The sequence below is a fragment of the Mobula hypostoma genome, chromosome 4 (genome assembly GCF_963921235.1).
Source record: "Mobula hypostoma chromosome 4, sMobHyp1.1, whole genome shotgun sequence".
Taxonomy (NCBI): domain Eukaryota; kingdom Metazoa; phylum Chordata; class Chondrichthyes; order Myliobatiformes; family Myliobatidae; genus Mobula; species Mobula hypostoma.
The window spans coordinates 2095932-2122117 of NC_086100.1; the positions used below are offsets into that span (position 1 = coordinate 2095932).

The following is a 26186-nucleotide window of genomic DNA, read 5'->3' on the forward strand; positions in this document are numbered from 1 at the left end:
TTCCATCCTATCGATGTCGCACTGTCACCTCTGACAGGCCTCCACACTATCCACAGCACCCCCAACCTTTGTGTCATCAGCAAATTTACTAACCCACCCCTCCACTTCCTCATCCAGGTCATTTATAAAAATCACGAAGAGTAAGGGTCCCAGAACAGATCCCTGAACCACACCACTGGTGACCGACCTCCATTCAGACAGTTCTGGATACACAAAGCAGTGTCCCCATGGATCCCATGCCTCCTTACTTCCTTAATAAGCCTTGCATGGAGTACCTTATCAAATGCCTTGCTGAAATCCATATACACTACATCTACTGCTCTACCTTCATCAATGTGTTTAGTCACATCCTCAAAAAATTCAATCAGGCTCGTAAGGTATGACCTGCCTTTGACAAAGCCATGCTGACTACTCCTAATCATATTATACCTCTCCAAATGGTCATAAATCCTGCCTCTCAGGATCTTCTCCATCAACTTACCAACCTCTGAGGGTAAGACTCACTTGTCTATAATTTCCTGGGCTATCTCTACTCCCTTTCTTCAATAAGGGAACAAAATCTACAGAACCCCTGACCAGGTTCATTTCTCAATACTAAATCAAGTACAGCCTCTCCTCTTGTAGGCTTATCTACATATTGTGTCAAGAAACCCTCCTGAACACACCTAACAAATGTCACCCCATCTAAACCCCTTGCTCTAGGGAGATGCCAATCAATATTTGGGAAATTACGGCAAGTCTGTTATTATTACACCTTTCCAGGATCTGTTTCCCTATCTGCTCCTCAATATCCCTGTTACTATTGGGCAGCCTATAAAAAACACCCAGTAAAGTTATTAACCCCTTCCTGTTCCTAACCTCCACCTACAGTGTCTCCGTAGACAACCCCTCCATGGCGTCCACCTTTTCTTCAGCTGTGAGACTATCTCTGATCAACAGTGCCACGCCCCCATCTTATTTGCCTCTCTCCCTGTCCTTTCTGAAACATCTAAAACCCGGCACTTGAAGTAACCATTCCTGTCCCTGAGCCATCCAAGTCTCTGTAATGGCCACCACATCATAGCTCCAAGTACTGATCCACGCTCTAAGTTTATCTGCTTTGTTGACAACACTCTTTGCGTTAAAATAGACACATCTCAAACCTTCGGTCTGAGCACGTCCCTCCTCTATCACCTGCGTATCCTCCCTCACACACTGTCTCCAAGCTTTCTCTATTTTTAAGCCAACCTCCTCTTCCCCAGTCTCTTCAATTCGGTTCCCACCCCCAACAATTCTAGTTTAAGCTCTCCCCAGTAGCCTTAGCAAACCTCCCCGCCAGGATATCAGTCCCCCTGGGATTCAAGTGTAACCCGTCCTTTTTGTACAGGTCAAACCTGCCCCAAAAGAGGGCCCAATGATCCAGAAATCTGAATCCCTGCCCCCTGCTCCAATCCTTCAGCCACACATTTATCCTCCACCTCACTCTATTCCTATACTCACTGTTGCGTGGCACGGGCAGTAATTCTGAGATTACTACCTTTGTGGTCCTGCTTCTCAACTTCCTTCCTAACTCCCTGTAGTCTGTTTTCAGGACCTCTTCCCTTTTCCTACCTATGTCATTGGTACCAATATGTACCACAACCTCTGGCTGTTCATGTTCACCTGCCCACTCCAGGATATTGTGGACGTGATCAGAAACATCCCCGACCCTGGCACCTGGGAGGCAAACTGCCATCCGAGTTTCTTTCCTGCGTCCACAGAATCGCCTGTCTGACCTCCTAACTATAGAGTTCTCTATCACTACTGCCTTCCTCTTCCTTTCCCTACCCTTCTGAGCCACAGGGACAGACTCTGTGCCAGAGGCACGGCCACTGTTGCTTCCCCCAGGTAAGCTGTCCCCCCCAACAGTACTCAAACAGGAGTACTTATTGTCAAGGGGGACAGCACAGAGGTACTCTGTATTACCTGACTCTTCCCTTTCCCTCTCCTGACTGTGACCCACTTCTCTGTCTCCTGTGGCCCCGGTGTGACCACCTGCCTATAACTCCTTTATATCACTTCCTCGCTCTCCCTAACCAACCTCTCCTGTACCTTCTGAATTGTTCTCAGAAATTCCAGCACTTGCTGCTGTGCCATCACCCTGCTAGTGTTACCTTCTCATCAACTTTGGCCAGCTTCTCTCTCCTGCCTCTGTAATTCCCTTTGCTCCACTGTAATACTGATACATCTGACTTTAGCTTCTCCTTCTCAAATTGCAGGATGAATTCTACCATCTCATGATCACTGACTCCTAAGGGATCCTTTACCTTAAGCTCCCTAATGAATTTCAGTTCATTGCACAATGCCCGATCGGGAACAGCTGATCTCTTAGTGGGGCTCAACCGCAAGCTGCTCTGAAAGCCATGCCAGTCTTCCTCACTGTCCACTATGCCCCCGATCTTTGTGTCATCCACAAATTTGCTGATTGAACTTACCACATTATCATCCAGATCATTGATATAGACAACAGAGAGCAAAGGACCCAGCACCGATTCCTGTGGCACACCACTAGTCACAGGTCTCCAGTCAGAGAGGCAATGATCTGTGACTACTCTTGGGCTTCTTCCAACAAAGCCAATGTCTAATCCAATTTACTTCCTCACCCTGAATACCGAGTGACTGAACTTTCTTAACCAACCTCCTGTGTGGGACCTTGTCAAAGGCCTTATTTAAGTCCATGTAGATAACATCCACTGCCTTTTCTTCATCAACTTTCCCGATAACTTCCTCAAAAAAACTCTATAAAATTGGTTAGACATGACCTACCACACACAAAACCATGCTGACTATCCTTAATCTGTCCATGTCTATCCAAATATTCATATAAATGGTCCCTTAGAATACCTTCTAATGACTTTCCCACTACTGATGTCAGGCCTATAATTTCTCAGTTTATTTTTAGAGCTGTTCTTAAACAGTGGACCAACATTGGCTGTCCTCCAATCCTCTGGTACCTCACCTGTCACGAAGGATGATTTAAATATCTCTGCTAGGGCCCCATCAGTTTTTGCACTTGCCTCCCACAGAGTTCCAGGGAACACGTTGCCCTGGGGACTTATCCACTTTAATTTGCCTCAAGACAGTAAACATCTCCTCTGTAATCTGCACAGGGTCCATGACCTGACTGCTGCTTTGCCTGACTTCTATTGACTCAGTGTCTGTCTCCTGAGTAAATGCAGATGGAAAAAATCCATTGAAAATCTCACCCATCTCTTTTGGTTCCAGTCTGATCTCCCAGAGGACCGTTTATCCACAGAGGGTGGATTTTCCTCACCTTGTCTGCTAGACAGCCTCATGCCTCCTTTTGGACTTCTGTATTTCCCCCAAGTGTTCTCTTGGATTTCCTCAGGCCTCATTTGTTCCTGCTTGTCCATCCCTGGTGTACTCCTCCTTAACCAGGCCCTCAGTATCTCGAAAAAATCAAGGCTGTTATCCTTGCTTTATATTCTGACAGGTGCATACAAACTCTGTACTCTCAAATTTTCCCTCTTACTACTTTAGAATCTGAACCCAGGGACCAGACCTATCGTTCTCTGTAATTTTCTTAAAGCTAATGGACAGTAGACATCGGAGCAGAATTAGGCCATTCAGCCCATTGAGTCTGCTCTGCTATTCCATCACGGCTGATTTATGGTCCCCTCTACCCCACTCTCCCCATGACCCTGACTAATCAAGAATCTGTCAACCTCTCTTTTAAATACACTCCATGACTTGCCCTCCAAAGCATCTGTGGCAATGAATTCCACAGATACACCACCCTCTGGCTAAAGACATTCCTTCTTATCTCTGTTCTAAGTGGACATCCCTCTATTCTCAGCTTTGCCCTTGGGTCCTAGACTCCCCGACTATAGGAAACACATCCACTCAGTCTAGGCCTTTCAAAATTCTGTAGGTTTCAATGAGATCCCCCCCAAATTTTTCTAAACCCCAGTGAGTACAGGCCCAGAGCCCTCAAACACTCCTCATAGATTAACCCTTTTGGTCCCGGAGAGATGAATGGAGTACTGAACATGAAGTTTCGGTTGGACAGGGTGCAGTGGAAGGCATTTGCCTCAGCCCCCTTTCATCAGTTAGCACACTGAGTACAAATGGTGGGACGTTATGTTGAAATTGTGCGAGGTATCGGTGAGGCTCTGCACACGCAGTGGTTTCTGTAATGGTTTACTACCGGAAGGACATCATTAAAATAGAAAAGTACTGAGAGGATTTCTGAGAATGGGGTTGGGACTTGAAGACCCGAGTTAGATGGGAAAGACGGGAGCTTTATTCCATCAATCAAAGGAGGCTGAGTGGTGACTGTAAGGACGGGTGGGTAAGATAAGGTAAGTGCACACAGTCTTTTCCCTGGGGAGGGAAATCAGAAGCTAGAGAGTGAACTCACACTCGCAGACACACACACAAAGAGACACACATGCACACGCGCACACACACAGAAAAACAAACACAGACACACACGCATGAACAGACATAGCCATAGACACACACATTCACAGAACTACAGACACAGTCACTGACACACAGACACAGCCACGGACACACACACAGTCACAGACGCACATACAGACACACCCAAACACCCAGACACACAGACAGAGACAGGCATATACACGAACAAGAGAAAATCTGCAGATGCTGGAAATCTGAGTAACAACGCAAACTGCTGGAGGAGCTCAGCAGGCCAGGCAGCATCTATGGAAAAAAGTACAGTCGATATTTCAGGCCGAGACCCTTTGGCAGGGCTGGAGGAAAAAAGCTGAGGAGCAGATTTAAAAGGTGGGGGTTGGAGAGGGGAGAGAGAACCACAAGGTGATAGGTGAGACCTGGAGGGGGAGGGATGAAGTAAAGAGCTGGGAAGTTGATTGGTGAAAGAGACAGAAGGCCATGGAAGAAGTAAAAGTGGGGAGGAGCACCAGAAGGAGACGATGGGCGAGCAAGGAGATAAGGTGAGAGAGGAAAAGGAGAGGGATGGGAAATGGAGAGGGGGGAGGGGGGGAACGCATGACTGGAAGTTTGAGAAATCGATGTTCACGCCATCAGGTTGGAGGCTACCCAAACGGAATATAAGGTGTTGTTCCTCCAACCTGAGTGTGGCCTCATCACGACAGTGGAGGAAGCCATGGATAGACATATTGGAATGGGAAGTGGAATTAAAATGGGCGGCCACTGGGAGATCCCGTTTGTTCTGGCAGACGGAGTGTAGATGCTTGGAGAAGCGGTCTCCCAATCTACTTCAGAGCTCACCGATATACAGGAGGCTGAACCGGGAGCACCAGATATGGTATATGACCCCAACAGACTCACAGGTGAAGTGTCGCCTCACCTGGGAGGACTGTTTGAAACCCTGAAGGGTAGTGAGGGAGGGAGGTGTAGGGGGCAGGTGTAGCACTTGTTCTGCTTGCAAGGATAAGTGCCAGGAGGGAGATTAGTGGGGAGGGATGAATTGGCAAGGGAGTCACATAGCAAGTGATCTCTGCAGAAAGTAAGGGGAGGGAAAGATGTGCTTTGTGGTGGGAGCCCGTTGGAGATGGCAGAAGTTATGGAGAATTATGTGCTGTCCTGGTAGTGTGGCGGGAGGATGGGGTAGGAGCAGACATATGTGAAATGGAAGAGATGTGGTTGAAGGCAGCATTGACTGTGGAGGAAGGGAAGCCCCTTTCTTTGAAAAAGGAGAACATCTTCATTCTAGTATGAAAAGTCTCATCCTGAAAGCAGATGCGGCGGAGACAGAGGAGTTGAGAGAAGGGGATCGCATTTTTTTCAAGTAGCAGGGTGGGATGAGTTGTAGTCCAGGTAGTTGTGAGAGTCTGCGGGTTTACAATAGACATCGGTGGATAAGCTCTCTCCAGAGATAGAGAGAGAGATTGAGAAAGGGGATGGAGGTGTCAGGAATGGACCAGGTAAATTTGAGGGCAGGGTGGAAGTTGGAGGCAAAGTGGATGAAGTCGGTGTGTTCAGCACGGGTGCAGGAAGCAGCACCAATGCAGCCATCGATGTAGCGTAGGAAAAGTGCAGATGGTCACCAGTACGGGCTTGGAACATAGACTGTTCCACGTAGCTGACAAACAGACAGGCAGAGCTGGGACCCATGTGAGTGCCCATGGCTACTCCTTTTGCACAAAGTGGGTGGAGCCAAAGGAGAAATTATTTACAGTGAGGGCAAGTTCCGCCAAACAGAGGAGAGTGGTGGTGGAGAGGAACTGGTTGGGTCTGGTATCCAGAAAGAAACAGAGCTTTAAAGCCTTCCTGGTGGGGATGGAGGTGTACAGGAACTGGACATCCATAGTGAAAATAAGATGATGGAGACCAGGGAACTTGAAATCCTTGAAAAGATCAAGAGTGTGAGGTGTCACAGATGTAGGTAGGAAGGGACTGAACTGGGGGCATAAAACAGAGTCGAGGTAAGCTGATATGAGTTCAGTGAGGCAGGAACAATCTGAGACAATGGATCTACCTGGACAAATGGGTTTGTGTGTCTTGGGTAGGAGGTAGAAATGGGATGTGCAGGGTGTGGAAACTGAGATTGGTGGCAGTAAATGAGAGATCCCCAGAGTTAGTAAGTTGGTGATGGTGTAGGTGACAATGGCCTGGTGTTGCTTAGTGGGGTCCTGTTCAAGAGGTAAGGAAGAGGAGGTGTCTGAGAGTTGTCGCTGGGCCCCAGCAAGGTAGAGGTCAGTTCGCCAGACTGCTACAGCACCTCCCGTATCTGCGGGTTTGATGGTGAGGTCAGGATTAGTGCGGAGGGAATGGAGAGCCCAGCGTTTGGAGGGAGTGAGGTCGGAATAGGATACACGGACACACTCGGATACTCAGACACAGACAGATGCAGACATTCAGACTGGGTCACACAGACAGAGAAATGCAGATACTCAGAGACAGACACAGAACACAGAGACAGAGACACACGCACACACACAGACAGACACGCGCATAGATACACAAACACGCGCTTGCAGAAGCACGCACGCACACACACACGGCAGGACAGGCAGGATGGGATGACGAGAAGTTGGGAGGTTGCTATGGGACTGTATGAGGCTGGGTGGAGCAGTTTGGGATGGGATGGGGCGAGACAGTAGGGATGGAACAGCACAGGTTGGAACAAGTCAGAGCAAGGCGTGACAAGTCGGTACAGACATGACGGGTGGTGCGGGACAGGGCGGGTCAGGACGGATCAGTACAGGATGGGTGGCATGGAGTGAGCAGGACAGTTCGGTACAGGACAGGGCCAGACCAGACGGGTCGGGACGGGACTGATTGGTATGGGAGAAGTCGGTATGAGACAGGGCGGGATCAGACTTCAATTATTCTTCAGTTATGTGAAGAACAAAAGGATGACAGGAGTGAAGGTAGGACTGATTAGAGATAAAGGTTGGAAGATGTGCCTGGAGGCTGTGGGAGTGAGCGAGGTCCTCAATGAATACTTCTCTTCGGTATTCACCAATGAGAGGGAACTTGATGATGGTGAGGACAATATGAGTGAGGTTGATGTTCTGGAGCATGTTGATATTAAGGGAGAGGAGGTGTTGGAGTTGTTAAAATATATTAGGACGGATAAGTCCCTGGGGCCTGACGGAATATTCCCCAGGCTGCTCCACGAGGCGAGGAAAGAGATTGCTGAGCCTCTGGCTAGGATCTTTATGTCCTCGTTGTCCACGGGAATGGTACCGGAGGATTGGAGGGAGGCGAATGTTGTCCCCTTGTTCAAAAAAGGTAGTAGGGATAGTCCAGGTAATTATAGACCAGTGAGCCTTACGTCTGTGCTGGGAAAGCTGTTGGAAACGATTCCTAGAGATAGGATCTCTGGGCACTTAGAGAATCATGGTCTGATCGGGGACAGTCAGCATGGCTTTGTGAAGGGCAGATTGTGTCTGACAAGCCTGATAGAGTTCTTTGAGGAGGTGACCAGGCATATAGATGAGGGTAGTGCAGTGGATGTGATCTATATGGATTTTAGTAAGGCATTTGACAAGGTTCCACACGGTAGGCTTATTCAGAAAGTCAGAAGGCATGGGATCCAGGAAGTTTGGCCAGGTGGATTCAGAATCGGCTTGCCTGCAGAAGGCAGAGGGTGGTGGTGGAGGGAGTACATTCAGATTGGAGGATTGTGACTAGTGGTCTCCCACAAGGATCTGTTCTGGGACCTCTACTTCTCGTAATTTTTATTAACGACCTGGATGTGTGGGTAGAAGGGTGGGTTGGCAAGTTTGCAGATGACACAAAGATTGGTGGTGTTGTAGATAGTGTAGAGGATTGTCAAAGATTGCAGAAAGACATTGATAGGATGCAGAAGTGGGCTGAGAAGTGGCAGATGGAGTTCAACCCGGAGAAGTGTGAGGTGGTACACTTTGGAAGGACAAACTCCAAGGCAAAGTACAAAGTAAATGGCAGGATACTTGGTAGTGTGGAGGAGCAGAGGGATCTCGGGGTTCATGTCCATAGATCCCTGAAAGTTGCCTCACAGGTGGATAGGGTAGTTAAGAAAGCTTATGGGGTGTTAGCTTTCATAAGTCGAGGGATAGAGTTTAAGAGTCGCGATGTAATGATGCAGCTCTATAAAACTCTGGTTAGGCCACACTTGGAGTACTGTGTCCAGTTCTGGTCGCCTCACTATAGGAAGGATGTTGAAGCATTGGAAAGAGTACAGAGGAGATTTACCAGGTTGCTGCCTGGTTTAGAAAGTATGCATTATGATCAGAGATTAAGGGAGCTAGGGCTTTACTCTTTGGAGAAAAGGAGAATGAGAGGAGACATGATAGAGGTGTACAAGATAATAAGAGGAATAGATAGAGTGGATAGCCAGCACCTCTTCCCCAGGGCACCACTGCTCAATACAAAAGGACATGGCTTTAAGGTAAGGGGTGGGAAGTTCAAGGGGGATATTAGAGGAAGGTTTTTTACTCAGAGAGTGGTTGGTGCGTGGAATGCACTGCCTGAGTCAGTGGTGGAGGCAGATACACTCGTGAAGTTTAAGAGACTACTAGACAGGTATATGGAGGAATTTAAGGTGGGGGGTTATATGGGAGGCAGGTTTTGAGGGTCGGCACAACATTGTGGGCCGAAGGGCCTGTACTGTGCTGTACTATTCTATGTTCTATGTTCAGACGGGTCGGTACAGGACAGATTGGTATGGGAGAAGTCGGTATGAGACAGGGCGGGACCAGACGGGTCGGGACGGGACTGATTGGTATGGGAGAAGTCGGTATGGGAGAGGATGGGATCAAAAGGGTCATGATGGGACAGATTGGTATGGGAGAGGGTGAGACCAGACGGGTCGGGATGGGACTGATTGGTATAGGAGAAGTCGGTATGAGACAGGGTGGGTAGGGCGAGACAGGACTGGTTGGTGTAGGACAGGATGCTTCGGGATGGAGTGGGCTGTTGCAGGATAGATCAGTACAGGACAAGATAGGACAGGTTGGTGCAGGGTGTGGTGTGACAGGACCGGTTGGTACAGGGTGAGGTGTGACAGGACGGGTTGGTACAGGTTGGGGTGACGTGGTGTGACAGGTAGGGTTGGGACTGGACAGGCTGGGGTGGAGTGGGATGAGTGGGTTGGGGTGGGCAAGGACAGGACGAGACAGAGTGGGACAGGACAGGCCAAGACAAGCTAGGCTGGACAGGTCGGTATAGAATGGGACAAGTGGGGTGGGATGTGACATGTTAGTACAGGAATGGATGGGACAGGATGGTACAGGACAGGTTGGTACAGGGTGAGGTGTGGCAGGACAGGTTGGTATGGGACAGGAAAGGGTGTGACAAGACAGGACAGAGCGAGATGGGGGTTGGATAGGTTGGTATGGGGGTGGTGGGGTGGGGCAACACAGGTTGGTACAGGAAAGGGGGGGGAAGGTTGTTATGGGCTGGTCGAGCTGGATGGGATGGGGCAGGTGGAGCGGGATGAGACAAGTTGTTACGGGGCAGGGTGGCACAGGTCGCTACAGGACGGAACAGGAAGGGACGGGGTGTGTCGGGATGGGTCGGTAGGGGTTGGTACTGGACGGGTTGGCACAGGACGGAACAGGAAGGGATGGGTGAGGCGGGACAGGGTGGGTATGGGAGGGGGTGAGGTGGGACGGGTCGATACGGGACGGGTCGATACGGGACAGGGTGGGGCGGGGTGATCCATTAGAGGTAGGGGACGAGGACAGGCAGACAACAATTTCTGTCATGTAACCGAGCCTCAAAGTAGGGCACTTTACATTGTGGGAATGTACTCTGATACATCAGTGGAAAGGTTTCTAAAGAAGCAATGTTCTTGCAAATACTTTCAGGAGAACTCTTGTTAGTCTATAGATGGTCAAACCATAAAACCTGGGAGCAGAATGAGGCCATGCAGCTCATTGAGTCTTCCCCACCATTCCACCATGCTAGATTTACTATCCTTCTCAACCCCATTCTCCTGCCTTCTCCCCGTAACCTTTGACAGCCTGACTAATCAACAAGCAATCAAACTCTGCTTTTAAAATACCCAGTGACTTGGCCTCTGCAGCCTCCACAGACTCTCCACCGTCTGACTGAAGAAATTGCTCTTCATCTCTGTTCCAAATGGACATCCCTCCATTCTGATGCTGTGCCCTCCGGTCCTAGGACTCTCCCACTATAGCAAACATCCTCTCCACACCCACTCTATCGAGACCTTTAAATATTCAACAAGTTTCAGAATCACAGCCAGGTTATATGTCACGAAACTTGTTGTTTTGCAGCAGCAATACAATATAATAAAATCTATGAATTACAGTAAGAGATATATATACACATCACAAACACACATATATAAAAAATGTCAAATTAAATAACTATTGCAAAAAGAGGCAAACAAGTAATGGGTTCATTGCCCATTCAGAGATCTGATGGTGGAGACGGAGAAGCCCCTGAATCTGAGTGTGTGTCTTCAGGCTCCTGTACCATCTCCTTGTCGGTATCAATGAACAGAGGACATGTCCTGGGTGATGGGGGCACCCATGATTGAAGATGAGGTGTCCTCAGTGCTGTGGAGATTCACTCCTGTCATACTGCAGAGCTGCCAGCTGAGGGCGATGCTGCATTACAGATAGACTCATTGCTGACTGCCGACCGCAGGCCCAGGGTCACTGAAGTCAGTGATCAAGGTGGTGGATCTGACCGATACAGAGAGTCCGGTATGGATACAGAGGGTCTGACCAGTACAGAGAGTCCGGTGTGGATACAGAGGGACTGACCAGTACAGAGAGTCCGGTGTGGATACAGAGGGTCTGACCAGTACAGAGAGTCCGGTGTGGATACAGAGGGACTGACCAGTACAGAGAGTCCGGTGTGGATACAGAGGGTCTGACCAGTACAGAGAGTCCAGTGTGGATACAGAGGGTCTGACCAGTACAGAGAGTCCGGTGTGGATACAGAGGGTCTGACCAGTACAGAGAGTCCAGTGTGGATACAGAGGGTCTGACCAGTACAGAGAGTCCGGTGTGGATACAGAGGGACTGACCAGTACAGAGAGTCCGGTGTGGATACAGAGGGTCTGACCAGTACAGAGAGTCCAGTGTGGATACAGAGGGTCTGACCAGTACAGAGAGTCCGGTGTGGATACAGAGGGACTGACCAGTACAGAGAGTCCGGTATGGATACAGAGGGTCTGACCAGTACAGAGAGTCCGGTGTGGATACAGAGGGACTGACCAGTACAGAGAGTCCAGTGTGGATACAGAGGGACTGACCGGTACAGAGAGTCTGGTGTGGATACAGAGGGACTGACCGGTACAGAGAGTCTGGTGGAGATACAGAGGGACTGACCAGTACAGAGAGTCTGGTGGAGATACAGAGGGACTGACCGGTACAGAGAGTCCGGTGTGGATACAGCGGGTCTGACCATTACACAGAGTCCAGTGTGGATACAGAGGGACTGACCGGTACAGAGAGTCCGGTGTGGATACAGAGGGACTGACCGGTATAGAGAGTCTGGTGTGGATACAGCGGGTCTGACCGATACAGAGAGTCTGGTGTGGATACAGCGGGTCTGACCATTACACAGAGTCTAGTGTGGATACAGAGGGACTGACTGGTACAGAGAGTCTGGTGTGGATACAGAGGGACTGACCGGTACAGAGAGTCTGGTGTGGATACAGAGGGACTGACCAGTACAGAGAGTCCAGTGTGGATACAGAGGGACTGACCAGTACAGAGAGTCTGGTGTAGATACAGAGGGACTGACCGGTACAGAGAGTCTGGTGTGGATACAGAGGGACTGACTGGTACAGAGAGTCTGGTGTGGATACAGAGGGTCTGACCAGTACAGAGAGTCCGGTGTGGATACAGAGGGTCTGACCAGTACAGAGAGTCCGGTGTGGATACAGAGGGACTGACCAGTACAGAGAGTCCAGTGTGGATACAGAGGGACTGACCGGTACAGAGAGTCTGGTGTGGATACAGAGGGACTGACTGGTACAGAGAGTCCGGTGTGGATACAGAGGGTCTGACCAGTACAGAGAGTCCGGTGTGGATACAGAGGGACTGACCAGTACAGAGAGTCCAGTGTGGATACAGAGGGACTGACCATTACACAGAGTCTAGTGTGGATACAGAGGGACTGACCAGTACAGAGAGTCTGGTGTGGATACAGAGGGACTGACTGGTACAGAGAGTCTGGTGTGGATACAGAGGGACTGACCGGTACAGAGAGTCTGGTGTGGATACAGAGGGACTGACCAGTACAGAGAGTCTGGTGGAGATACAGAGGGACTGACCGGTACAGAGAGTCCGGTGTGGATACAGCGGGTCTGACCATTACACAGAGTCCAGTGTGGATACAGAGGGACTGACCAGTACAGAGAGTCTGGTGTAGATACAGAGGGACTGACCAGTACAGAGAGTCTGGTGTGGATACAGCGGGTCTGACCGATACAGAGAGTCTGGTGTGGATACAGCGGGTCTGACCATTACACAGAGTCTAGTGTGGATACAGAGGGACTGACTGGTACAGAGAGTCTGGTGTGGATACAGAGGGACTGACCGGTACAGAGAGTCTGGTGTGGATACAGAGGGACTGACCAGTACAGAGAGTCTGGTGGAGATACAGAGGGACTGACCGGTACAGAGAGTCCGGTGTGGATACAGAGGGACTGACTGGTACAGAGAGTCCGGTGTGGATACAGAGGGACTGACCATTACAGAGAGTCTGGTGTGGATACAGAGGGACTGACCAGTACAGAGAGCCCGGTGTGGATACAGAGGGACTGACCGGTACAGAGAGTCTGGTGTGGATACAGGAGGGCTCACTGTCTGAGTGAGGGACAGGGTATTCATTAGTCTCACAGCCTGAGGGAAGGAGCTGTTACCCAGTCTGACAGTCCCGATGTTCCAGTACCTCCTTCCTGATGGTAGTGGGTCAAAGAGATTGTGGGATGGGTGCTTCTGGCCCTCCATATTCAGGGCAAGGAACTACTGTCAGGAGTGGGAGTTCTGGAATCTCCACTCTGGTTTAAAGGCTGCAGAGAAGATCGGGTATGTGGAGAACAGAGGTAGGTCTATGATTGGTGGGGAGCACCCAGGGGTGCTGAGGAAAGGATGACTTTGCTCATTGCTGGCCGGCAATGTTCCTGCTGACAAGACAGGATGAGGAAAGAGCAAGGATCTGATGTTGAGGCTTTGTAAAGGACTGGTCTGACTGCCCTTGGAGTACTGTGAGGAATTTTGGGCCCCTTGTCATGGAAAATATATGCTGTTATTGAAATGGCCCAGAGGAGGTTCACGGAGTCATTCCAGGAGAGAAAGGGTTCCTTGAAGGAGTACTTGGGCTCTGAGCCTGTACCCATGGAGTTTAGAAGAATGAGGGGGGATCTCATTGAAATCTTTTGAATATTGAAAGGCTTAGATAGAGTGGATGTGGAAAGGATATTTCCTGTAGTGGGGGAACCTGGGACCAGAGGGAACAGCCTCCAAATAGAGGGGCGGCCATTTAGAACAGAGATGAGGTATTTCTTTAGCCAGGGGGTGGTGAATCTGTGGAATTCATTGCCAAAGCCAGCTGTGGAGACCATGTCATTGGTTATACTTAAAGCAGAGATTGATAGGTTCTTCATTAGTCAGGGCGTCAAGAGTTATGGGAGAAGGCAGGAGAATGGGGTAGAGATCAGCCATGTTAGAATGGCGAGCCAGCTCACTGGGCTGAGAGGCCTAATCCTGCTCCTGTTCCCACTCCCTGACCTGTTGGCTATTTCCAGCTTTTCCTGGATTGGGAAAGTTTCAGGGTGAACAACAACTATCAGGTGTGGGAGATGTGGAATCTCCACTGGGATTGAAGGGGAGCACCCAGGGGTGCTGCGGGGGAAAGGTGACACCACTGACCATTGGCCGGCCAACGTTCCGGCTGTCAGAACAAGGCTGGGAAAGCCATTGTCAGATCCCTGTATATGTGTAAGTGTGTGTGTGCACGCCCACACGCACACACTCACACACACCCTCACTCTTTCTCACTCTCTCACTCTCTGTCTCACACACACACTATCTCACACACACACACACACACACACACTTACACATACTCACACACATATAAACACACAGCCCCTCTCCCCCTCCCCCCCTCCCTAATAGATGAGATTGCAGTGCCTGGCCTTCCGACAGTTTACACCTCAGTGCCACGGGCCGTGTTTGTGTGTGGTGAGCAAACAGAGTAATAGAGCTCCAGTGGAGGGCTGCCAGTTCCTGACACCCTCAGCTGCCCTTTCTGTTTTCAAACATGTCTCCATGGCCCTGCCCTCTGAGACTGCGGAGCCAAGTTATAAATACAGGAGGTTCTGCAGATGCTGGAAATCTGAAGAAACAGCCATAATGTACCCAGACTCAGCAGGTTAGATAGCATCTACGGTGGGGAAGCTTCATTCAAAATCAGGTCGCATGTTGTGAAATTTGTTGTTTTACGGGGGCAGTATATTGCAATAGATAATGAAAAACCTGTGAATGACCATGAATATACAGACTCCAGTGAGTACAGGCACAGAACCAACAAATGCACCATTCCTCTCCTTCATGGAATCGTTCTCTTGAACTTCCTCTGGAGTTCCGATGAGGGGTCTCGGTCCAAAATTCTTACCCGGTCCAAAACCCTTCATAGATGTTGCAAGATAGATCTAACCAATCTTATGAAGTTTTTCGAGGAGGTTACCAGGGAAGTGGATGAAGGCAAGGCAGTGGATGTTGTCTACATGGACTTTAGCGAGGCATTTGACAAGGTCCAGCATGGGAGGCTGGTCAGGAAAGTTCAGTCACTGGGCATTCAGGATAAGGTAGTAAATTGGAATAGACACTGACTGTGCGGGAGAAGACAGAGAGTGGTAGCAGAGGGTTGTCACTCTGACTGAAGACCTGTGACTAGTCATGTACCACAGGGATCAGACTGGGTCCTTTATTGTTTGTCAACGACCTGGATCGGCAGATTTGCGAATGATGCCAAGGTTTGTGGTGTAGTGGACAGCGAGGAAGACTGTCAGAGCTTGCAGTGGGATCTGCACCGGCTGGAAAAATGGGCTGAAAAATGGCAGATGGAATTTCATGCAGACAATTGCGAGGTTTTGCACTTTGGTAGGCCTAGCCAGGGTAAGGCACTGAAGAATGCGGTAAAACAAAAGATCTGGGAATACAGATCCAGAATTCATTGAAACTGGTGGCGCAGGTAGTTGGGGTTGAAAAGAAAACTTTTGGCACATTGGCCTTCATAAATCAAAGTATTGAGTACAGGAGATGGAATATTATGTTGAAGTTGTGTAAGACATTGGTGAGGCCTAATTGGAGTATTGTGTGCAGTTTTGGTCACCTACCTAAAGGAAAGATGTAAATGAGGTTGAAAGAGTACAGAAAAAATTTACAAGGATGTTACTGGGACTTGAAGGCCTGAGTTGTAGGGAAAGATCGAATATGTTAGAACTTTATCCTTGTTATGCAGAGCTTGAGAGGAAATTTGATAGAGGTATCCAAAATTATGAGGAGTATAGAGAGTGTAAATGCAGGCAGGCTTTTACGACTGAGGTTGGGTGGGACTACAACCAGAGGTCATGGGTAGAGTGTGAGAGATGAAATGTTCAAGGGCAACAATGGATAGATACAACTTTTAAGCAGGTGGTTACACCCAGAGTGCAGAATTCGGGGAGTGGGTGGGTGAGCACTGAGACAGGTAAATGGAGAAGGAAGTCAGTGCAGGGTCCCCCTGGGGCCATTCCCCTCAGTGACAGGATTACCCCTTTGAATACTGATGGGGAGATGACCTATCTGGGCAAGGCAGCAACAGCCAGATCAATAGTACTGTGGGTGGCTCTGAATGGTAGGGTGAAGTCAGGTGGAGATATAGTCATAGGGGACTTGATATTTAGGGGGACAGATAGGAGATTCTGCAGCAGCAAAAGAGACGCCAGGATAGTGTGTTGCCTCCTGGGTGCTAGGGTCCAGGATGTCTCTGAGGGGTTGCAGAATATTCTTGAAGGAGAGGGTGAGCAGCTGGAGGTCGTGGTACATGTTGGTACCAGTGACATAGGCAGGAGAGGGGTAGGGGTCCTGCGCGGTGAGTTTAGGGAATTAGGAAGGAGGCTAAAGAGCAGGACATCCAAGGTGGTAGTCTCTGGATTACTCCCGGTGCCACGAGCTAGGGAAGGTCAGAACTGGAAGATACTGCAGATAATTGAGTGGCTGAGGAGATGTCCAGGGGGCAGGGTTTCAAGTTCTTGGATGATTGGAACATTTTCTGGGAAAGGAGTGACCTGTACAAGTGGTATGGGTTGCACCTGAACTGGAGGGAACCGATATCCTGGGAGGGAGGTTTGCTCATGTTATTGGGGAGGGTTTAAACTAGATTTGCAGGGAGGTGGGAACCGAAGTGAAGGGGCAGAGGACGGGGAGGTTGGCGCACAAGTAGAGACAGCCTGTAGGGAGTTTGTGAGGAAGGAAGTAGATGATAGAGCAAAGATGCACTCAGCCAAATGGTTTGAGATGTGTCTATTTTAATGCAAGGAGTATCATAAACAAAGTGGGTGAACTTAGAGCGTAGCTCAACAGGTGAAACTAGGACATTTGGATGTCTCAGGGGCAGGAATGGCTGCTGTGTGTGTCAGGCTTTAGATGTTTCAGAAAGGACAGGGAGGGAGGCAAAAGAGGTGGGGGCGTGGCACTGCTGATCAGAGATAGTGTCACGACTGCAAAAAAGGAGGAAGTCATGGAGGGATTGTCTACTGAGTCATTGTGGATAGAAGTCAAAAACAGGAAGGGGGCAATGACTCTACTGGGTGTTTTTCTAGACCACCCCCCCCCCCCAGTAGTAACAGGGACATCAAGGAGCAGATAGGGAGGCAGATTCTGGAACGGTGCAATAATAGTAGGGTTGTTGTGATGGGTGATTTTAACTTTCCTAATATTGACTGCCATCTCCTTAGAGCAAGGGGTTTAGATGGGCTGGAGTTTGTTAGGTGTGTTCAGGAAAGTTTCCTGACACAATATGTAGATAAGCCAACTAGAGGAGAGGTTGTACTTGATCTGGGGCGGGGTTCTGAGTTGGATGATCAGCCATGATCATAATAAATGGTGGTGCAGGCTCGAAGGGCCGAATGGCCTACTCCTGCACCTATTTTCTATGTTTCTATCTAGTATTGGGAAATGGACCTGGTCAGAGGTCAGATCTCTTGGTGGGAGAGCATTTTGAAGGTAGTGATCACAACTCTATCTCATTCACCATATTGCTGGAGAGGGATAGGAGCAGACAAATTGGGAAAACATTTATTTGGGGTAGGGGGAAATATGAGGCTACTGGGCAGGAACTAGAGAACATAAGTTGAGAGCAGATATTCTCAGGGAAATGCACAGGGAAATGTGGCAAATGTTCAGGGAACACTTACATGGAGTTCTGCATAAGTATGTTCCATTGAGACAGGGAAAGGATGGTAGGGTAAAAGAGCCATGGTGCATGGAGGATGTAGGAAATCTAGTTAAGAAGAAAAGAAAAGCTTACGAAAGGTTCAAGAAAGAGCTCTAGAAAAGTACAAAGTTGCTAGGAAGGAGCTTAAGAATGAAATTAGCAGAGCCAGAGGGGACCATGAGAAGGCCTTGATGAGCAGGATTAAGGAAAACCCCAAGGCATTCTACAAGTATGTGAAGAGCAAAAGGATAAGCCATGTGAGAATAGGACCACTCAGAAGCGATAGTAGGAATGTGTGCCTGCAGCCATAGGAGGTAGCAGAGGTACGTAATGAATACTTCGCTTCAGTATTCACCAGGGAAAAGGACCTTGGCAACTATGGGGATGACTTACAGCAGACTGAAAGGCTTGGGTGTATAGACATTAAGAAAGAGGATGCGCTGGTGCTTTTGAAGCTGGAGCTTTTATTGCTATATTTATACTCTATTCTTGGTTGGGGCAACTGTAACGAAAATCAATTTCCCTTGGGATCAATAAAGTATGACTATGACTATGAAAAGCATTAAGTTAGATAAGCCACCGGGACCAGATGAGATGTACCCCAGGCTACTGTGGGAAGAGAGGGAGGAGATTTCTGAGCCTCTGGTGATGATCTTTGCATCATCAATTGGGATGGAGAAGTACTGGAGGATTGGAGAATTGCAAATGTTGCTCCCTTGTCCAAGAAAAGGAGTAGAAATAACCCAGGAAATTACAGACCAGTAGGTCTGATTTCAGTGGTGAGCAGGTTGTTGGAGAAGATCCTGAGAGGCAGGATTTATGAGCATTTGGAGAGACATAATCTGATTAGGGATAGTCAGCATGGCTTGACAAGGGCAGGTCATGCCTTACAGACCTAATTAAATTCTTTGAGATTGTAACAAAACACATTGATGAAGGTAGAGCAGTGGATGTAGTGTATACGAATTTCAGTAAGGCATTTGATAAGGTTCCCCATCAAGAAAGTATTCAGAAAGTAATGAAGCATGGGATCCAAGGAGACCTTGCTTTGTGGATCCAGAATTGGCTTGCCCACAGAAGGCAAAGGGTGATTCTGGATGGTTCATATTCTGCATGGAGGTTGGTGACCAGTGGTGTGCCTCAGGGATCAGTTCTGGGACCCCCTCCTCTTTGTGATTTTTATAAATTACCTGAGTGAGGAAGTAGAAGGGTGGATTAGTAAGTTTGCTGATGACACAAAGGTTGGGGGTGTTGTGGATAGTCTGGAGGGTTGTCAGAGGTTGTAGCGGGACATAGATAGGATGATGCAGAACTGGGCTGAGAAGTGGCAGGTGGAGTTCAACCCAGATAAATGTGAAGTGATACATTTTGGTAGGTTAAATTTGAAGATAGAATATAATATTAATGGTAAGACTCTTGGCAGTGTGGAGGATCAGCGAGATCTTGGGGACTGTGTCAAAGCTGCTGTGCAGGTTGACTGTTGTTAGGAAGGCATACTGTGTATTGGCATTCATTAACCATGGGATTGAGTTCAAGAGCTGTGAGGTAATGTTACAGCTATATAAGACCTTGATCAGACCTCACTTGGAGTACTGTGTTCAGTTCTGGTCACCTCACTACAGGAAGGATGTGGAAACCATAGAGCGAGTGTAAAGGAGATTGGAGAGCATGCGTTATGAGAATAAGTTGAGTGAACTTGGCCTTTTCTCCTTGGAGCACCAGAAGTGTATAAGATGATGACAAACATTGATTGTGGGGACAGCCAGAGGCTTTTTCCCAGGGCTGAAATGGCTAACACAAGGCGGCTTAGTTTTAAGGCGCTTGGAAGTAGGTACAAGGGGGATTTCCACACAGAGAGTGGTGAGTGTGTGGAATGGGCTGCCGGCGACAGTGGTGGAGGTGGATACAATCGGGTCTTTTAAGAGACTCTTGAATAGGTACACGGAGCTTAGAAAAATAGAGGGGTATGTGGTAGGGAAATTCTAGCAGCTTCTAGCGTAGGTTACATGGTTGGAACAACACTGTGGGCCAAAGGGCCTGTAATGTGCTGTAGATTTCTATGTTTCTATGAGAAGATGAGGTGAAACCTCTTCACTCAGACAGAGAAGTGAGCTGCCAGCGGAAGTGGTACATGTGAGCATGATGCCAAAATTTAAGAGAAGGTTGGATAGGTACATGGATGGTACGGGTATGGTGGGCTATGGTCCTGGTGCTGGTCGATGGGAGTAGGTAGTTTAACTGGTTTGGCATGGACTAGATGGGCCGAAGGGCTTGCTTCTGTGCTGTACTTTTCTATAAGTCGCATACATGCCAAAATATTGTCCTGTCTCATCCCACAGCCCTCCATACACCTACCATTCATGTACTTTTATAAATGTTATTTAAACGTTGAAATCAAGCCCACATTCATCACCTCCACTCTACCTCTCTGAGTGAAGAAACCCCCCTCATGTTTCCCTTAAACTTTTCCCCTTTCACTCTTAACTCATGACCTCTAGTTCTATTCTCACCCGACGTCAGTGGGAAAAGCCTGCTTGCATTTACCCTATCTACAGCCTTCAGCATTCCGTATACCTCTATCAAATTTCCCTCATTTTCCTACGTTCCAACCCACGCAACCTTCCCCTGTTACTCAGGTCCTCCAGTCCTGTCAGCAGCTTTGTAAATTTTCTCCGTACTCTTTCAACCCTGCTTACATCCTTCCTGTAGGCAGATGACCAAAACTGCACACAACACTCCAAACTAGTCCTCACCAATGTCTTATACAACTTCAGCATAACGTCCCAACTCCTGTACTCAATACATTGACTTATGAAGGCCAATGTGCCAAAAGCTTTCTTTATGACCCTGTCTACGTGTGACACCACTTTCAGTGAATAATGGATCTGTATTCCCAGATCCCTCTGTCATACCATGCTCCTCTGTGCCCCATTGCTCACTGTGTAAGTTCTACCCTAGTTGGTCCTCCCAAAGTGCAACCCCTCACACTTGAAATGGAGAAGGCACAGGAAGGAATACTGAAGACTGACAACCTTTAGAGTGAAGACACTTGTCTGTGTGTGTTGGAACTCAGGAACAGCCAGCCCAGATGACAGACCTCTCTCTCATTGGAGGAAGTGAGGTGTTATTCACCACTACCGTTCAATCATTCTAGTCTCTCTCTGGTCTGCAGAAAACTTGCTTTCAATCTAGATCGAGTGGGTTGGAGTGGATTCGTCCTACAGTGTGGGAGCCTGGACTCAGGGTACAAGGACATCCCTTTAGAGCAGGAATGAGGAGAACTCTCGTTAGCCAGAGGGTGGTGAACTCTGTTGCTGACCCACCCAGCCAACACACTTTTCGTCCCTCTTCCCTCCGGGAGAAGGCTCAGGAGCTTGAAGACTCATACGGCCAGATTTGGGAACAGCTTTTTTCCAACTGTGATAAGACTGTTGAACGGATCCTGACCCGGATCTGGGCCATACCCTCCAAATATCCGGACCTGCATCTCGGTTTTTTTGCACTACCTTACTTTCCATTTTTCTATTTTCCATTTATGATTTATAATTTAAATTTTTAATATTTACTATCGATTTGTAATCCAGGGAGTGGGAAGCGCAGAATCAAATATCGCTGTGATGATTGTACGTTCTAGTATCAATTGTTTGGCGACTATAAAGTATAAGTATATGTGGACTTCATTGCCACAGATGGCTGTGGGGGCTGTCATTTTGTACATTTTTGTAAAGAGCTTAATAGGTTTTTGATTAGTCTGGGCATCAAAGGTTACAGGGAGAAGGCAGGAGAGTCGGGTTGAGAGGACTATTAAATCAACCATGATGGAATGGTGGAGCAGACTGGGGCTGAGAGGGAGACAGAGAGAGAGAAGGAGGTGGGGGGGGACAAAGAGAGACAGACAGTCAGACAGACACAGACAGACTGTCAGTGACTAAGGTAGACACAGCAACAGACTGTAGACGCAGATAGAGTCTGAGCGAATGCCTTGGAATGGTGGTATGTCTCAGCTCACTCAGCCATGGGATCTCGCTATTGTCTGCCAAGGGTGTGAAGGAAGTGGAGGATTGGAGGGAGACTCACGCCTGTGCCTCTGGGGCAGAGACCCACTGAGACTAATCGCTGATGTTACATTACTTAAGACTATTGGCAGCTTCAGCAAAAACAGACCTATTAGTGAAATCTGATCACAACAGTTTGTGAGGCAGAACGAGGCCCGGCCTCTCATTTCCAAACACGTGTCACACTGCGGTCCCCCAGGGTGAAGGGTGTAGCTACTGTGCTCCACCCTCTGCTGCTCGTAACCGCCTCCCCACCCATCCAACACAACCGTACAGCAAACTGGCACAGGTCAGCAAGAAGAGGGTGGGATATCAAAAGGTGTGGGGAGCAAGCGCAGAGAGCAAACAGGTTGAGATGTTAATGTGAATAGGTCTTTGTACTCTGAGTGTGGGGGGTGGGATGGGATGTTATAAAGGTGATGGTTCCTTAAGGTTGTCATACCTGGGGGTGCTAATGGGGACAAGCTCCCACCACCTATTAAACACTCCCAGTGACGTGTGTCTCAGATAGCCTCTGACAACCAAATCCGGCTCCTGGCCTTCAGGTGTGGCTTAACCGTTTGTACTGACAGGAGAAGGGGCAAAGGCTGGTGACTGCTGCCTTAAAACCTGTCACTTCAGGCAGATGAGGCTCATTAGCCGAGTTTGGCAGCTCATCTAGGAGCAGCAGAACTCTGACGTCAAACCTCTGCTGCCCTTGTGCCTTTATCCACTCATGGGGAAGGAGTCCCTAAGGCAGATGCTGACGGGCACTGCCAGTGCCAGCCTGTAGCAGTCTCTGTTGTTCCTTGAGACCCATCAGCTGTGTGAAGGTGGAGAGCCTGTGACATGGGCAACAGCTCGGTCTCCATGTCACACTGCCTTGTGTTGTGTGTCGCGTAGACAGTTGGGATGCAACATCCATAGTTGTCCACAACCAACAGAGGGCCTCATTAAAACGATGAAAGGTGAAATGTTTAAGGGGAACATGAGGGGGAACTACTTCACTCAGAGGGTGGTGAGAGAGTGGAAGGAGATGCCAATGGAAGTGGGTTTAATGGGACTGGGCAGAATAATAGTTCAACACAGACTAGATGGGCTGAAGGGACTAGTGTTCTGTGATTTTGTGCCTGGCATGTTGAAGGCTGGTTTGATACTGAGTAGCACAGGAAAGTGAATGAAAGGATTGTCATTTGAGGAGTGTTTGATGGCTCTGGGCCTGTATTCACTGGAGTTTACAATAATGAAGGGAGATCTCATTGAAACCTATTGAATATTGTGTCACGTACCCCCTGACGGGAATAAAGAACCAGCAGAGATGGAAAACACTTTGGAGTCCAGTATTGCTATTAACTAATAGTATTTATTAGTAACTACGCAATACAGTAATATAAACGTAGATAAATCAAACAGGTTAGCAATGATTATATATAAAAGTAAGTGTGGAATATATAAGTATGAAAAGCTTCTTTAAGTCTAGGGGTAAAAAGATACAGTCTTACGATGTTGAGTTAAGTTCAGTTCGTGGTATTTAGTTGAGTAGTGATGGGGAGAGAGAGAGAGAGTTGAGTCTTCAGGTGAGCTGATGCCATCGATCTTCTTGTCGTCCTCCGAAATCCTTTAAAAGTCACCGACTGTGACTTTAACCGGGGGGACCGGTTTTCCTGTGGTGGAGCTATCACCCCGGCAAGGGTGGACGCATAGACAACTCCCCACCAGTCAACCCCTTCTCCTCAAACTGGAATAGCAATTTGGATCAATCCGCCTGATTGATCCTCCAAAACCCACTTTCTCTGCGGGCACAACAATGCTCATTCAGTGTCCAGATCATGTGTCTGAGGTCTGTATCATCTGACCTCCTATTTATTTCACCAGGCTGAGCATCACCTGTCATTCAAAGAGTCCCTCCTTCCTTTGCCTGCAAAGAAATGCACAAACAGGCAACAAGTCCTTGAAGAAATATCAACAACCTGCCTTTGGTCACCATAGCAACCTTCGAGCTGCTCGGTGCTGCCTCCAACTCCAAACTCAGTAGAAATCCAAAGTTACTTCCAATGCCTTAAAGTGACAGTCCAACCGTTGATCTCGTCTCTCTCTCCTTTCCAAACAAACCATCAATGATGAATGTCTCTCTTCAAACCGTTAATAGGGGCACTCCTGGATCCCCTCACAATTGAAAGACTTTGACAGAGTGGATGTGGAGAGGATGTTTCCTATGGTGGGGAAGTCTAGGACCAGAGCACACAGCTTCAAAATAAAGGGATGTCCATTTAGAACGGAGATGAGGAGGAATTTCTTCAGCCACAGTGATGAATCTGTGGAATCCCTTGCACAGGCAGCTGTGGAGGCCAAGTCTTTATGTATATTTGAAGCAGAGATTGATAGCTTCTTGATTGGTCAGGGCACGAAGGGAGAAATGGGGAAGACAGAAGTTTGAGAGAAAAAAGGGAGCAGCCATAATGAGAGTTCAGAGTAGACTCAATGGGCAAAATTCTGCTCCTTTATCTTATGTCTTAAAATGCAGGAGGAACTCAGCAGGTCAGGCAGCCTCTCTGGAAATGAAAGTCTCAGTCAACGTTGCAGACGGAGTCCCTTCATCGGGACATGAAAGGAAGGGGAAGATGCCAGAATTAGAAGGTGGAGCCAGAGCAAGGAGAACAAGCAAGAAGGTGATAGGTGAAGCTGGGTGGATGGGAGGGGAGAAAGTAAGAAGCTGGGAGGTGATGGGTGGAAATGGTAAAGGGCTGGAGAAGATAAAATCTGATAGGAGAGGAGAGAGGACCACGGGAGAAAGGGAAGGGGGCACCAGGGGCAGTGATAGACAGGTGAGGAGAGGAGAAGCGGTCGGAGGGCAACCAGAAAGAAGAGTGTAAAATTGCGACAGGTAAAGGTAGAGAATATACTGGAAGTTGGATAAATGGATGTGGAAGCCAGTAGGTTGGAGGCCACCCAGACGGAGTATGAGGTGTTGCTCTGACCTGACATTGACAGTGGAAGATAGGGAAGGAGAAGGCAAACCCTTACTAAATTGCTTGGATCAGAACGCAACAGAACTAGCATCTACTGTATGTTCTCAACAGGAAAGTGTCATTACCAAGGTTAGCGTTTATTCAAGATTGTTTAATGTCATTTCAGTACACAGTGTAAAGGAGAACAAAATAATTGTTACTACAGATTCCGATGCAGCACAAAAAAAAGATAAATAATACAATAATAATAAAAACACAATAAATATAAATACATAAGGCAGTTTATATACATTGATTGTATGTCCATAAAGTGGCACTCAGCACAGGAGTGTCTGTACATAAGGTAACTGACAGGAAATGATAAAATACTGGTGGTTGGGGGTGTGGAGAGGTGGGTTAGTGGGTGGAGGTGTTGATCAGCCTTACTGCTTGGGGAAAGTAACTGTTTTTCAGTCAGGACTCACGAAGGGTCTCGGCCCAAAACGTCGACTGTACCTCTTCCTAGAGATGCTGCCTGGCCTGCTGCGTTCACCAGCAACTTTGATGTGTGTTGTAAGGACTGCCAAGTCCCGTTGCAAGGACTGCCACCTCAGATAACTGAATTTTCTCCCTGTTTAGAAGATAGCCTATGCCTTTATTTCTACTAAAGTTCATGACCATACACTTCCCAACACTGTATTCCATCTGCCACTTCTTTGCCCATTCTCCTAATCTGTCCAAGTCCTTCTGCATCCTCCCTATTTCCTCAACACTACCTGCCCCTCCACCCATCTTCATAATATATGCAAATTTGACCATAAAGCCATCAATTCTGCAAAAAGCAGTGGTCCCAACACCAATCCCTGGAGAACGGCACCAGTCACCAGCAGCTGACCCCCACTTATCCCCACTCTTTGCTTTTATTTTCCAGCCCTCTCAGAATGAATGCCAAGCTGGCTGTGAAGCATGGTCCCACCACTGTGCTCTCTGGGAATGTATCACAGAGCTCTCTTCTTCTCTCCTGACAGGAAGGAGGGCCATGGTCTGCGGGTTCACTGGGACAAACTGCGAGAGGCTGATTTCTTCTCCCGCTGGAATCCCTGGAGCAATGACATTCCGTATACAACCTTCACTGAACACCCGGTTAAAGGAGCCGATGATATGTTCACCAGGATCTGTGAGGTACTATTGAGCTCAGGCAGGGAGGGAAGGGTCTGTGAGGTACTTGTGAGCTCGGGCAGGGAGGGGAGGGTCTGTGAGGTACTAATGGGCTCAGGCAGGGAGGGAAGGGTCTGTGAGGTACTAGGGACCTCAG

The 26186-nt window shown here is 48.4% G+C and overlaps 1 protein-coding gene across 1 annotated transcript in view; it reads left to right on the forward strand.

Moving 5' to 3' along the window:
• The window catches only part of tprg1 (tumor protein p63 regulated 1), a 60315-nt gene that overhangs the window by 18940 nt on the left and 15189 nt on the right, over nucleotides 1-26186 (forward strand). Inside the window, exon 4 of the mRNA XM_063045239.1 lies at nucleotides 25900-26053. Within this exon, the coding sequence (XP_062901309.1) occupies nucleotides 25900-26053 (154 nt within the window). The remainder of the gene's footprint in view (nucleotides 1-25899; nucleotides 26054-26186) is intronic.